We start from the raw sequence: 16,546 nt of genomic DNA, 5'->3' as shown, positions 1-16,546 counted from the left end.
ATAATAATTTATGAATTATGAAGGGTTCATGAGGGAGGGAGAAGTGGGGAGGGAGGGGGGAAAATGAGCAGCCGATATTAAGGGCTAAAGTAGAAGGCAAATGTTTTGAGAATGATGAGGGCAACAAATGTACATACGTGCTTGGCACAATGGATTGATGTATGGATTGTGATAAGAATTGTACAAGCCCCCAATAAAATGATTACCAAAAAAAGAGTTACAGTCTCAGAAACCCACAGGGCAGTTCTACCCTGTCCTACAGGGTCAGTATCAGTCAACTCGATGGTAGAGAATTTGGTTTGTTTTTCTTTTTGTTTTGTTGGATATTCGAGTCATTTTCAATATTCCAATTCCAGTTCCTCTTGGTAACCAACCCTTATTACTAATATCTCCTATAATTTTCTTAGGGTAAAGTCCAAGGAATCTTATTTCTAAGTCAGAGAGTTTAAACATTTAAAAAAATTTCTATTCAAGGTGACTTTCAGCAAATGTTATCTATTTTCCTTTCAGCAAGGTGCAAGATTGTCTGGCTCCTTAGATTCTTAGTAGCAATAAGAACTACAATTTTTAAAAATTGTAGTTTGGTACATTAAAGAATTTGGATTATTTTGATTATTGTTCCAGTGGGGGGTTGGGGGGAACTCGGCTTATATACAAGTATATACAGTAATGTGGTTTTGGTAATGTAATAAAAACAACTGTATAAATATAACTGAAATGAGCTGCAATATATTGATTTTATTACTAATATAGTTTCTAACAGGATCATACCTGTTTATGTTTTTGAAGTGGCTTCTTTTCATGTAACTTTTTAGGTGCATCTCCATATTTCTTAGATGTCAAAGGTACTCCATATTTAGCAGCAGGCTTTGTAATTTTCTGAGCAGGCACAACAGAAGCCAAGCTTTGTCCTGAAGCTGGTCTTTTCACTATATGAAAAGATATAAAGATTTTTTTTTTCCAATTTATATTACATTTTTAATTTGAAAATTCTTTGAGAGCACATTTTTGTTTTCATTATCATTGACAATATTTAATTTGGTACTGCTTGTTAAAAACTATATTCATTTCTTAGCACATGTTAATGCCTTCATTTTAATGATTTTACATCGAGACAACTTTAGACAGAACTAAAAAGCCACATTCCTGAAACAAATTGAAGTTTTTCAATTAAGAAAAAAGGGTCATTTCTAAAACAGACTATGGTGATGGTTATGCATACTTGGGAATATTATGTGGGGATGGGGATCTCTTAAAAAGTTGGTAGAAAAAGTCCATTATCTTTTAATTCTACTTTTCCACAAAATGTCTGAAACCCCTACACACTAAAACCATTGAATTATACACTGTAAGTGGTATGGTATATGTAGTGAATTACATATTGATAAAGATTTTAAATGATATTTTTAAATCCATTATCTAAGAAACTTCCAAATTAAGAATATTAAATCAACATCATTACTATCTTGAACATTCATTTTATTATTAATAGTAACTTTAATATGTTGCTCCTATATACTCTACATATAGTCTACTGGTGGGAATATAGATGAGTCAAACTGTTTGGAGGGTATTCTACATCAATAACAAATTTTAAAGAAAAATGTATACACAAGGGCAAACCCTGCAGCACTACTTATCAAACTTATTGAAGCCTAGATATGGTTCACTTTTAAAACTATGGTGAGTTTACAGTTAGTTAATTAGAAAGCAATTGGTAGATGGTTGGCTGTTCAATCCCACCAGAAACTTCTCGGAAGACCTGGTAATGTGCTTCCATAAAGATTACAGCCAAACCAAATGTACAAATGCGCTTGACACAATGGATATAAATATGGATTGTGATAAGAGTTGTATGAACCCTAAACAAAATTATTTTAAGAAGAAAAAACAAGATTACCGCCAAGAAAATCCTATGGAGCAGTTCTATTCTGTAGCACAGAAAGTCCCCATGATTCAGGGGTTGAATCCATAGCAACCAACAACAACCATTAGAAAAATTGTACTATTTATTCATGTCTCTCAAAGGGCATTCAAGGAGGTCAAAAAGTACCGTCTACATCAACCCTTATCAAAATGCTCTTTCCTCTCTGACTTTCCGTATCTGCTAAGGCACTTCTCTGCTTAAACTCCCCACCTGAATAGGAATTTTCTTCCTCATCTAGCCTAGTTTTTATCTTATTTTGTCTTTTTATGTCTTAAATTTCTCTTCTATCAAGTGTTCGTCCATTAGAATGTGAAAGTAGAGGGCATTTTTAATTGGTAGTCCACTATGAAATTCCACCATTCGACTCAATTCTTTAAAGAACACCTACTAATTGCATTAGAAAATGTTCGCTACATACTACTGTAAATTAAAAGACATCAAGTAGAAGTTATGTTTTTGTAATTTAAAAAAAATGTTAAACATCCCCAATCCCATTTTTCCAATGTCATCACAGAAAGAAAGTAAATAACAAACAGAAAACATCAAACATAGCCGTGCATGTCCAGATTTGGGTTAATTTTTATTTTCTCCTTTTTAGTTTTAAAATTGAACATGCTCTATCCCTATAATTTAGTAAACTCTTATAATAGTAGTCACTTGGGTTGCATTTTAGAGATTCCTAAGTAATTAGCGATGACATAAAACTAAACAGTGTGATGGGTATGGTTTTACACACACACTCTAACCCATTCAGATGAGGAATTAGGAAACAGGGAAACTCCCATTGAGAGAGTTCAACTGCAAGATCAAATCAAAATACAGACACACACAAAAAAGGGGAAAAAATACCCTCACTCTGATTCTGACTCAGAGCAATTCTATAGGACAGAGTAGAACTGACCCTTTAAGTTTCCAAAAAGAGTATTATTAACACATAAATTGATGGTTGGCTGTAAATCTTTACGGGAGCAGAAAGCTTCATCTTTAACCCACAGTATGGCTAGCAGTACACATAACCCAGTGCACCACCATGGCACAGCAATACAAAGTAACAATGCTATATACAGCCTGGCTAAATGTATTAATATAGCTAAAGAAATATTTTGTATGCCAGAAAAGAGGCTAAGGGCACAAAAGAATAGACAATTGTGAGACTAAGAGTGTGTAAATAGAATCCTGAGTTTCTCAGTTAAGTGACTTGATTACTAGCTGTGAGGCTGGAAGTTCAAATCCACGTTGGGTGTCTTGGATGACAGGTCTGATGAACTGCTTCTCAGATCACAAGCTTGAAAACTCTATGTAGTAAGTTTATCTTCTCTGAACACAGGGAGTCTAATCAACAGGACAGCAATCAAGAAAACAATAAAAGGTCTTTGGCCCCAGCCCTTCCTTAGCAACACAATGCCACACCACTTCTAGTAGGCAGGACTTCACCTTTATAAAATGCTATTTACTTTATTAAGTCAAACTTAAAATACAGTGAAGAACATGAGAAGAATATGATCGAGCTTTAAAAAGTTCCATATTTGAAAAATACACTTCTTAAATCTTAAATACTTTCCAATGATTTGAGACATTCATTCTGAAATCATTATGTGGAAAAATATAATTTTATCTTTAATATATGTTATATAGATAGATAGATATTGATCTAATATATAACTATGCCCACAATCCCACAAATATTTTAAGGCAATTGGCCACATTTAAAAGAAAATCTATCCTTAGTAAGATAATCTCACTTCACCTTTACTTACTTTAACATTATTTTAAATGTAAAGTATTTTTCCAAGAAAAACATTTTCATGGAAGCATTAGTGGTTTTGAACCTCTGACCTTTTGGTTAGCAGCCAAATGTCTTAAGTACAGCACTACAATTCTCTACATATCCTCTAATTATCCCAAATTATTATATCTACATATATCTCCAGTATGATTATGGCAAAGAAGTGAAAAGATCTTATATTAAATTTAATTTACCTTTACCTGGTATAGACTGTGCTCCAAGCTTTTGAAACGTTTTCTGGCAAAATTCTTCTGCAATAAACTTTGATAGAATGAAAGGAAAGGAGGTTACAAAAAGATTAAATTTCCAAAATAAAACCCTCCCTATTAACCAAAATACTTTTTTTTTCTCTCTTTTCTGTCACAATCATGTTGTCAACTACAAAACAAAACAGCCAACTTGTAACAATTCCCCCTGTAGGACGAAGAAGTACCCTAACGGGTTTCCCAGGCTGAGAGTCTCTGTGCAAACAGACTGCCACCTCTCTCCTGTGGAGTGGTGGTTGGTTCAAATAAGGTTAACTTTCCGTTATCGGCCTATTGCTTTACACACTGCCACCAAGGCTCCTCTATGTTGTCAAATAAACTATACTAGTATAAAATCAATTGGTTTTTTTCACCAAGTTCCTTTCACAATATTCTTTTCCAATTTTTTTTATTTTAAAAAGTATATTAGAAAGTATTGGAACAATATTGCATATTAATATCTGGTTACACATGTTCACAGTGAATGCTATTATATCAATAGCATATGTGTTTCTTTTTCTGATGCCTGTATATCTTTTTTTTAATCATTTTATTAGGGCTCATACAACTCTTATCACAATCCATACATACATCAATTGTGTCAAGCACATTTGTACATATGTTGCCATCATCATCCTTTCCAATTTTACCAATTTATTTTTATTACTTTCCAGACAGGGTTTCTTCTCCAATTAAACTACTACATCACATAGTCCTCCATACATTGCTTATCTGATCCATCTCTCAGAAATCTAATACACCTACCTCATAGCTGGAGTGATCTTGCTATATACATATTGATATGTCTCATTAATTTCAAAACTGCTAAAGAATCACTTCATTATCAAAGAAAACACTCTAAGATTAACCTCTCATTTATTTCAACTTAATTCTGAATGTTCTTAGCACTGTCAATGAGTTTGCACACTTTTTAAAGAAATAATTGTGACCAAATTAGAGGATAAAAAATATTCTTACATTATTAAACAAGTGTCTCCTTTTACCATTATTATGAACATCTATTTAATGCCCAACATACATAAACATATTTTGAGAAGCAAATGTGTTTTCTCTTCTGTACACCCACATTTTCTCAGTGATTTTCAAGGAAAAAAAGGAAGTGTCTTATAATCTCGTTTCCCCAAGAATTCAGTAATTTCCTCCAATTTCTGAGTGTAAAATTTTATTTTCCCCTATAAGAATACCTACATTAATTGAGAGATGAGGTTCGTAAAGTCCAAGTAAACTCTGGGATCCCTGTGCTGGAGTGTGCAATATAGTAGCTAACATGCTTAGCTAACCACACAGAGAAGTCTCAAGAAAAAGGCTTGAGGATTAAACAGCTCAGCTACTAATCAAAAAGTTCAGCAGTGGAAATCCGAGAAAGATGTGGCAGTCAGCTTCCATAAAGATGAATAGGCTTGGAAATTCATGAGGCAGTTCTAACTCTGTCCTTTAGAATAGGGTCCCTATGAGTTAGGACCACCTTGATGGCAGTGGGAGTTTTTTGTTTGGTTTGGTTTTCTTTAAGGGTTTATACATTCATTAAACAGACATTATTCATTGTCATTGAATTGATTCTGACCCATATGGCTGTACAGGGCATAGTAGAACTGCCACTGAGGGTTTCAAAGACAGTAACTCTTTACGAGAGTAGAAAGCCTGTCTTTCTCCCATAAACAGACATTAAATTGTTTAAAGTAACTACATTTCAAGTATTTTCTCTCATAATGGTTTTCTACTTGGGAAATTGTACTTTCTCAATAAACTATTTACTATCCAATTAAATTTTTAAAGTGATATACTGTCATTCCTCTGTTTGACACTTCAGTTAAAACCAAAGTTCAACAAGGTTCTACATAATCTACCTGTCTCTCTATTCCTCACCAATTTTTTAAGTGTCAGTTAAATTTCATCTTCTCAATAAGATCTACTAGCAACGATGAAACATTCAACTTTCCTCTAGTTCTTTAATGCTTTCTCCCTACCACTATCATGATCCCAATTCTACCTTACAAATCGGGCTAGACCAGATGATGTACACTGGTACAGATAAGAACTGGAAACACAGGGAATCCAAGACAGATTAACCCCTCAGGACCAATAATGAGAGTAGCGATACCAGGAGGGGAAGGAGAAGGTGGGGGGTAAAAGGGGAACCGATCACAAGGATCTACCTATAAACCCTACCCTGGGGGACGGACAACAGAAAAGCGGGTGAAGGGAGACGTCGGACAGTGTAAGACATGACAAAATAATAATAATTTATAAATTATCAAGGTTTCAAGGGAGCGGGGATGGGCAGGGTGGAGAAAAATGAGGAGCTGATACTAGCGGCTCAGGTAGAAAGCAAATGTTTTGAGAATGATGATGGCAACAAATGTACAAATGTGCTTGACACAATGGATGGATGGATTGTGATAAGAGTTATACGAGCCTCCAATAAAATGATCTTAAAAAGAAAAAAGATCTACTTGGTTATCTACTAGATCTCACTGAGATCTACCATCATAGCACTCTCTAATCCCATTTCCTCCTTTTTTTCCATAGTACGTATCAACTCCCCCAGCACATCTGCTCAGCCCACAAACAAATTATGTTCTAAGAAGACAGAGGTTTTTATGCATTTTGTTCACTGCTATATCCCAATCTTTAAATAGTCCCAGGTCTACAGTAGGTAGGTACACAATAAATAAGTGCTAAACACACTATCCAAAACTCACAAATATAAAATATATATAATAAAAGGTGGAAGCAATAGATTTATTAGTAAGAATTTAAGCAAATCTTACTTCCAAACTTAAATCCTTGCTTTTTAAAAGAGGTTTTGAATGAGTAAAAGAAAAATCAAGTAAGCTGAATGGGCAACATGTCCCAGATGCATGATAGAGGACAAAATATGTAACTGAACAGCCAATTGTTAGGTGGGGCGATTCAGTCCCATCTCATAAAGACCTTATAAATAAGAGAACCAAGTGTTGCCCGGAATTGTCATCCATACAATTGTTGCTATGTTTGAGCCCATTGTTGCAGCCACCGTGTCAAATCATCTCATTGTGGAACCCCCTCTTTTTTACCAACCCGTACTTTACCAAGCATGATATCCTTTTCCAATGACTGCCCCTCCTAATAGGTACAAAGTGAGCGAGACACAGTTTTCTATTTAAGGAGCATTCTGGTTGTTCTTCTGGCTGAACACGCTATACAAGAGGACTGCAAAAAATTGTGGAAAGTGCAATTAAAAGGTAAAAATTCAAAATAAAAACTTTCTTTCTCAATATACACTCAAGCAAAATCAATACCAGCTATTCGGTCCATCTCCAAAGGACAGAGGGCCTTCCCATTTTCTGAGGCTTACGGAAGACAGTCGGGAAAGCTCCAAATCCATTCACAGAGCTGCTCCATGGATTAAAACTCCATTGACCTCCCTCAGACCATTGATGAGGGATGTGAACAGTCTTGCCCACAAATGGGTATAATTTGAAAATAGATCACTACAGATATAGTTAGTTTAACATTGAACAATTCTCATTTGCTTGCCTTTTGACCCATTTTTAATTTGTTCTAGTTTCTAATTATCTTCTGCTTCCTTTTGGATTGAGGTTTTTGTTTTACTTTGCTGTCATTGTTGGGGTTTTTTGCTTTTGTTTTGTAAATGAAATTCAAGATCAGTATGTCTATAGACACAGTTAACTAAATTAATAGTTCTTTAGGGATATGTCAGGGGAGGTTAGAGAGTAATGGCAAATAATGATGGATACAAGGATGAAGAAAAAGTTCTAAAACGTATTGTGGTGATGATTGCGCACTCTTTAATAGATTTAAACCACTGAATTTTACGGTGCATGAATTTTCTACCAGTAAAACTGTTAACTCTTCTTGTTTGATGCGAAGCTGAGTTGGAGCACTGTCATGATAGAAGACTGGCCGGTGAAGCGTTCTCGGGCGCTGTTTCTGCTGAGGCGGTGGCTAACTTCTTCAAAACACTTTCATGAGCAGCAGCTGGTATCATTCTCCGGCACTTCGGAAAGTCCGCAAGCAAAACACCTCAAGTAGCTCAAACTGCTGCCATGGTCCTTGATCTTGGCCCATCTGCTCTTGCTTTGACTGGACTACTTCCCAGTCTTTGTGGTCTCCGCTCCAACTGTGCTTTTTCTTCAGAACCATCCTGGTAAAGTCATGTTTCATTTCCTATTATAATTCTTCCAAGAATGCTTCAGGATCTTGACTCCTCTTGTGTAAAATGCCCACTGAGAGCCCTGCTCTTGTCAGGTAGACCGCAGTCATGATGGTGACTTTTTAAGATTTTAAAGAAATTAATAGATCTGTCCGATCTAATGTCACCCAATTTCTTTGCTCTTGTTTTCACAAGCACATTTTGTTGATCCCAGTAGAATGAAATTCTCAACAACTTCCATCTCTTTGCCATTTATTATGTTTGTGGCCCACATGTAAGAATTCTAATTTTCTTCATGTTCAGATGTAATTTTTATTGTACTCTTTGACCTTTATCAATAAGTTATCAGTATCATCTGATAATCTCAGTTAATGTGTCTTCCGCCAATTCTAATTCTGTGTTGTGTTTAGTACTTTAGTTTCTCAGTTTATTTGTTAAGCACATAGATTAAGTATGGTGAAAGGATACAATCCTGATGCACACCTTTGCTGATTTGAAACAATGCAGTCTTCCCTTGTTTTTTTTCAAATGATTGTCTCTTGGTCTCCATACAGGTTTCAATATGAGCACAATTAATTGCTCTGGAATTCTCATTCTTCACAATGTAATCCATGACTTGTTATGATTCAAGATGTCAAATGCCTTTGCATAGTAAATGAGACATATGTAACTATCTTTCTGATATTCTTTGGTTTCATTCAAGATCTAGCTTGTGAATTTGGCTTGGACAGCTTTTACATTATCTTCAGCAAAATTTTACTTGCATGTAATTAATGATATTACTGAACAATTTCCATGTTATATTTTATCACCTTACTTTGGAATAGGTATGAATATGTATTTCTTTCAGTCATTTAGCCAAGTAGCTGTCTTCCAAATGTCTTGACATAAACAAGTAAGTGCTTTCAATCTTGCATTTGTTGACGTATCTCCTTAGTGTTATATCAGTCCTCGGAGGCTTGTTTGGTGATCAATGCCTTCAGTGCCGCCTATGCATTTTCTTTCAGTACGAGTGGCTCTTAATCATATTCTAAATCTTTAAATGGCTAAATGTAAGCAAATTCTTATTGGGAGAGTCATCTCCCATCTTCTTTTAATGTTTCTTACATCATTAAATAGTTTGCCCATAGCATCCTTCAATAGTGCAATTTGAATCTTAGATTTTTCTCTTTCAGCTTAAATGCTAATCCTGTTCTTTTTTGTTTTGGAAGGTTTTTTTTGTTTCAATTAGAGCACTTTGTCTTGTCTTCTAGGACTACCCTTTAAAATTTCTTTTTACCTCTTTTACTTTATGATTTCTTCCATTATCATTTATCCCCATCAAGAGCCAGACATACTTTAGCACTCATACATCAAGGAATTGGTCACATCTAAACTATGCAAAGATTTAAAAATTAAGCTGAAATTCTCTACCAAAAAAAAACAACTGAATTGCTCCCTTTTGCCCTTTATCATGTTTAGCTCCACTAAGAAAAAAAAGTAAGATTGTTAATTGTTAATTCTCTGCTCTGAAGATTCCAATCACAATGAGCCTAGCCACCACCATTTGAATCAACAGGATTTAACAGGGAGTAAGCAAGCATCCTTGCTTCCTGAGCTGTTTGCATCCAAAACCCAGTGAGCCTCAAATGTAAGGTGAAGAGGATTCACTGTTAATAACTGAATAAAACTAACCTTGCTAAAGGTCTGCGTGCCACTCCTGTTATATTTCATTTGGATATAAGAACTCAAAGATATTCTTTTGACTTTTAAGTTACAATAAAAAATTTAAACACTGCTAATTCTAATTTCACATGGCCCTGTCTCTGAAAGAGAAATCTGTGTGGCAGTAGTCTTTCAGTTGGAAGAATATGTACACTAGTTGGACAGCTGTGGGTAAGAATCCCCCCAATGTAAGGACAGAATATCAGTCTGTCACATTCTTGTTTCATCTTGAGAGGAAAAAGAGACTGCCTGCATGTAACAAGTGATATCTGGATAGCTCTATCATGTCTACCATGGTTATGAATTATAGGAAATTGCACATGTGATCATACTTTAGTTTATTGTAAGTCTTTCATTCTTACAAAGCATAAAGCCACTTTGCTTTGGGGTGGCACCTTCAGCTACTGATTTTTTTCAGAGTGTGAGGGGGCCTCAAAAATTCATGAGAAAACAGAATTAAAAGATAATACAACTTTTCCTTTACTGTTTTTGAAGCTCCCTTATTAAGGACAGTTTGAGTGTCATTTGTGGTTTTGATGAAAAATATATAAAAACTGGCAAAGCACCTACTTCATTTGTGGAATTCCTGCCAGTTGCCAAGTACTGGTTTGGTTGTGCAATATAAGAGTATATGACCCCACCTGTCATCATGTGTCAACCCTTTCTGGGGAGAGGTTCATAATAACTATGATAGCTCTGAAACAATCACTTAGAGATAGAACATTCTCAACATCTGAGATTTTCATGTTCTATTGAGATATGAAACTGAAAATAATGACGCAACCACATATCCACACCCACTCACAGTGATAGTGGGCATTAACATTTGGGCTGGTAAATCCCATGGTTCTAGATATTATATACATCACAAAAAAAGAAGGTGTGTTGTGTGCTACACCCATATTCCTAGTGAACAAGCTTGTCCATAATTTGTCTAGCTACAATCAAGATCAAGTTACTAGAACATACAAAACTGAGAAATGAGCTATGTGTATCTTGACTAGTAGCTATGAGAGGATTTAGGGGTTAAAATTTTGTACAGAATATTTTAATACTAGTGGATAATAATAGTGTAAGTGTTGCAATGAAATTCATAATTTTTCAAAATTGTAGTTTTTATAACATAAGAAATATTATCATAAACTTTCTCACCTAGATGCTAAAAAATATATACCCAAAGGATCTCTGTACATCTTTATAGAAGCAGAAAGCCTCATCTTTCTCCCACAGAGCAGCGGGTGATTTCAAATTGCTGACGTTAACATTAGCAACCCCAAATGTAGTCCACTATACCAATAAGGTTCCTTCAGTAATACATACTATAAATCTTAAGAACAAAAGATAAAAGTGTTTTTATAAGAATTAAATCTAAGTGATGCTAAATTAGCAACAAGGGGCTATGTAGTTATTAAGCATACAATATTGTTAATAATCAAAATCTGCCACCTGTTCTTTCCACATTTTAAGTTTGTAGTATATCAGACTTGAACTGTTTCTGGTTTTTCACTAGTTAGTTGAATTCTAATGCTTCAGCCCTAAAGCTGTATGCCCTAGCAGTTAGTATTGGAGGGTGATGGTATGAAGGTGAGGGGTTCAGCATGATAAAGAGAAGCCATTCTTTCCTCTCTGGTAGTTGCCAAAAAACAGTAATATATTGCATCACAAAACTGTCCTTGTAAACATTATTTATAACAAAGACGTCTTACGAGTCACCCAAATTTCCGAGACTAGGAAGTAACAAAGAAGTCTTATGAGACTGCCACATTGCCATGTCTATACAAGTAACCTTCAAATTCTTATTAGCTGTCTTACTAATATATTCTCCTAGTAGTAATAATTATATCTACATCCCTGTGCTCTAAAGAGTAATTGTTTATATGAATGTTCAGTTAAGCCAGGATACTTCCTTCTCCAACAGCATATAAAATAATCAATACAATGTTCTTAGATATTTTATAGTTTAAAAGTGATCATTAAAATTAGCAAAGGTGACACTGAACATAAAACATAAAATAATGACTCTTGGTTGATCATAGCTACCATATTACTCAATTATAAGCCGACCTGAATATCAGCCGAGGCACCTAATTTTACCATAAAAACTGCATTAAAAGGGGGCTAAAAACTCAGCTTATACATGAGTATATAAGGTATATAAATCATTTTTGCCATTTTTTTAATTTTTTTTTCTTTTTAAATTCCAGGTTTTTCCTTTTCCTTGGTTCCTTTTTTATTAAGCATAAGTTCATATATTGATATAGAATATAGTCAACATTCACTCTATGTTACACATCACTCCACATTTCCCTAACAACCTTAAGATATACTAATAATCCCATTGTTCATAAGTACAGAAAATGAGGCACAAAAAGGTTTAATAATTTTACAGTTAGTAACTCAAGAGACAGAGAAATAACTCACAATTTGAAAGCAAATAGAAAGAAAAATAATTATATCAGAATGGAAGATGCCCCCAGAGTAGTCTGAAGAAGATAAGGCATCCCTGCAGGTTGTCAGGAGAGACCAATCCCTGGAGAAGGAAATCATTCTTGGTAAAACTAGAAAGGTAGTGAAAAAGAGGCAGGCCCTCAACAAGATGGATTGACACAGTGGTCACAACAATGGGCTCAAACCTAAGACCAATGTGAGGATGACGCTGTAGTCCATAGGGCTGCTAGGAGTCAGAACTGACTCCGTGGTCCTTAACAACAACACAATAAGGTTCTCGTGTGCTCTCCACCAAAAGGTAGGGTAAACAGCGTACCTCCCAGTTACATTTTAGTTATAAAGTAAAAAAACATACCTGAGGTGAGAGAAATTTTTCAATACGTTTGGCTATAAAGCCTTTGCCCAATATGGAGCTGACAGACGGTCTATCCCTAGGATTTCTTTTAAATAACTGAGCGAGCAGATTGCGGAGATCATAGGAATAATGCAAAGACACAGGTGGAAAAGATCCAGATATGATCTTGAGTACCAGGTTTTTCATATTGCCAGCTTCAAACTAAAATCCAGAAAAGAAATTCACATACATGAAACATACATAAATTGAAATTGTTAATAACAAGTAGTTCTTTTCCTATTAAGATAAAAGAGAAACTTTTTTCAAATATTTTAATCACCCTATGTACTCTACAGCAAGGTTCCCTTGGTCACTTATAAAGATATTTCAAAGAGACTATAATAAGATGCCTCTCGTGTGACAACTAAAACAAAAAAAAATAACTATAGAACTAAAGTTTGGAAAATATAATATAAAAGTAGTAATTCTCTAAATGCCTTCCTCCTTAACTCTGGTCACTATTATCTGGTATATATTGCACATCTGCAAGGGAGGGGCTGGGCGATGGGGAGGGAAAGGGGAGACAGGGAGCAACTGAGGAAGGCTGGGGGTGGGGTGGGGAGCACTGGAGCTGATCTTGCTTAAACAGCTCACTCTGGAGGTGAATCAACCATGTGGGGAGGGAAGGCTCTAGGATGGATGTGGTCATAATTGTACAATTCCCCCTTCATATTTTTGAACGATTGAACTAATCAAGTCTATGATGTTTAAATCAGGTGCTAATAAAACTGCTGAAAAAAATGAAATAAAATCATGTTATCAGAAATGTGGCAAATATTGCAAGGGGGAATAAAAATTTTATTTACTGGAATAAACATTTTCAGATGAAAATAATATAAACTCTAAAATTTCTAAAATAAAAGGCAGGTAATTTAAAATCTATAAGGTTTCTTTTGAAGGAAAGTAAAATTAAATTTTTGACTCTTCCATTAAAAAAAAAATGTAAACAGTTGTGTATTACATAAAGAAAAGAAAATATGGCATAAAATAAATCTTGGGTAAAAGAGATTGTCTAAATTATGAGTTCTGTTAAGTGGTAAGCTCTTCTAGCCACATTTTAAATGCAATTCCAACTTTTAAGAATCTATGTGCGATGCAATCTTCTAGAAATGTCTATGCATTTTAAAAGGAATTCTAAATGTATAGAAGATTTGGTTCTCTGTTTCTGGACTAGAGGAGTTTCATTTCTCTCTCAACTGATACACTCTTACAAAATAATGGTGATTTATATCATTAGAAAGCATGACAAGGAAGATATACAACTGGGGTTTTTTGGTTATGAATCCTTTTTATTAAGGGAAATGATGTGTAGACTACAATTATCAAAGGCATGGAGTTAATTTAGACATTAGTTTTCATAATATCTTTTCTTCTCACAGACCATTCTGTAGCATTGTACTGTTTATAAACAGCATAAGGATGAAGGCCTGGGGAAGGTGAGAACTTGAATTTTTTTTTAAAAGGATCATCTTATTGGGGGCTCTTACAGCTCTTCTAACAATCCACACATCAATTGTATCAAGCACATTTGCACTTATATTGCCATTATCATTTACTTTCTATTTGAACCTTAGTATTAGTTCCTCTTTTTTCCCTCCCTTCTACTCTCATGATCCATTGATAAATTACAAATTATTATTATTTTCATATCTTATACCAACTGCTGTCTCCCTTCACCCACATTTCTGTTGTTCCTCCCCCTGGGGGAGGATGTTAAGCATCTATCATTGAGATCAGTTCCCCCTTCCTCCCACCACCTTCCCTCCACCTTCCTGGTATCTCTACTCCCATTTCTGTTCCTGAGGAGTTTATCTGACCTAGATTCTGTGTGTTGTGAGCCCTTACCTGTACCAGTGTCCATGCTCCGATCTAGCCAGAACTGAAAGGCAGGACTGGGGTCTTGATAGTGGGGGTGAGGAAGCCTTAAAGAACCAGACGCCTATTGTGTGTTTCATCGGTGTTATACTGCACCCTGGTTGACTCATGTCTTCCTTTTATGAGGGGATGTCCTATTGGCTTCAGATGGGTTTGGGGTCAATATGCAACTGTTTATACAGCATAATAAAACTTTGTGTTACACCCCATGTCGGTGTAAGACATGAGGGAAAATATCTTGTAAATTATCAAGGATTCATGAGGGAGGAAGGGTGGGGAGGGCAGAATAAGGAGTTGATATCAAGGGCTCAAGTAGAAAGAAAATATTTTGAAAATGATGACAGCAACATATGTATAAATGTGCTTGACACAATGGATGGATGTATGGATTGTGATAAGAGCAGTAAGAGCCCCCAGTAAAACGATTAAAAAAAAAAACTTTGTGGAGGGGAAAATTATTTTATAAATCAATTTAAATAAAGCCTAGAAAGATACAACCTAATATTGTAGGTAAGTAATTTGGATGGAAAAATTGTTTATAGTTTTGTATTAACTTTTTAATATTTTCATATTTTCTAAGATTTTCTATATTGAAAATATTATGTAAACAATAGGAAAACCTTTTTTTCAAAGCAGTGTTAGAGTCAACTTAATTAAAACAAAAATTCTCACTTTCTGTTGCATTAATAGCTTCAAATATAAAAATTTTCATTTATCAGAATTAAAGATATTTAAAATAACAAAATCCCTCACTAAATGTTGGACAAACATACTTAAATAATTTCAGTTCCAAACTCAAATAATATGGGTCTTTTCATGAGATTTGACCAAATAAAACTAATAAAATTTGCTAAACTAAAATATCACATTCATGGTAAATGAATTTAAGATTAAGAAGATCACAAAATCTCAATCTGCCTTTAGGAATAATTTTATGTAAAAATATTAAATATGTATTATAGTAAGATACACAACATAAACATATATATTATACATGCAAAGATGTTGGGGAAAAAAACATTTTCTATTTAGGCATTAGAAAAGAGAGGAGAAATTTAAAACTGAATTAGAATTTATATTACTAGGTCATCTAAAAGGAGACATATAATTAAAAATAATAAAAATTCTAGACACTTTTGATAGAATTTATTATCTACCACTTCAGAAACTTTTACTTACTGCATGTTTAAGTGTGCACATCTCATACAGGACACACCCAAGAGCCCAAATGTCACTAGAGAAGAGAAAAATGATAAATTTCCTCTAAGTATCAGCTTATTTAAATTTTTTTATTTATTTAAAATAAACAAAAGTTTCATGAACATGCTTGGGGAAAAAATGTGTTGCATTAAACATTTCCTTGAAAAACATTTTCAGCCAAAAACAATGACAAAAACAGTGGTTCCAGATTAGATAAACAATGGGTCATGAGTCAATTATTTTAAAGTTTCATTAGAGAAATTTAATTTTAAAAATAATAAAATCAATAAAATATGAGGGAGTACACCAAAAAATGAAATTTATTATTTTTCCAAAGTTATGTATTTAATTTTTTTAATAGAACAGTCTTATCACCTTCAAAGTACTCTCCATTACACTTAATATATTTGTCAAATCTACAATTCCATTCTTGGAAACATTTTTCAAACTCATCTGTTTGGATGGCTGACAGAACCTCCCTCACTTTTTTCCTCACCTCTTCCAAGTCATCAACTAGCTGTCCTTCCATGTCCCTCTTCAATTGCGGAAACAAAAAGAAGTCACATGGAAAGAGGCCAGGTGATTAAGGTGCATGGGACAAGAGAGGCATGCTGCTTTTTGCAAAAAACTGACACACTGACATAACTGGTTTTGCCAGTCCCGTCTGTCACAAATCAGGCTTTTGTCACACACTGTTACACAATCTTTTCAGAACCTCTAAATAGAAAGCTGGAATAACAGTTTAACCAGGTGGAACAAACTCCAAATGCACTATCCCTCTCACATCAAA

The 16,546-nt window shown here is 34.6% G+C and overlaps 1 protein-coding gene across 1 annotated transcript in view; it reads right to left on the bottom strand.

The window, feature by feature from the left end:
• NEK1 (NIMA related kinase 1) overlaps positions 1-16,546 on the bottom strand; it is a 214,313-nt gene that overhangs the window by 159,782 nt on the left and 37,985 nt on the right. The window contains exons 8-11 of the mRNA XM_045286060.1: positions 15,736-15,790; positions 12,643-12,843; positions 3,914-3,974; positions 772-929 (exon numbers count right to left, since the gene is read on the bottom strand). Coding sequence (XP_045141995.1) covers positions 772-929; positions 3,914-3,974; positions 12,643-12,843; positions 15,736-15,790 — 475 coding nt within the window. The remainder of the gene's footprint in view (positions 1-771; positions 930-3,913; positions 3,975-12,642; positions 12,844-15,735; positions 15,791-16,546) is intronic.

Source organism: Echinops telfairi, unplaced genomic scaffold (genome assembly GCF_000313985.2).
Source record: "Echinops telfairi isolate 266 unplaced genomic scaffold, ASM31398v2 ScPeMD7_5;HRSCAF=22, whole genome shotgun sequence".
Taxonomy (NCBI): Eukaryota; Metazoa; Chordata; class Mammalia; order Afrosoricida; family Tenrecidae; genus Echinops; species Echinops telfairi.
The sequence above is the reverse complement of the archived record's forward strand: the minus strand, read 5'-3'. Positions and strand labels throughout refer to the sequence as shown.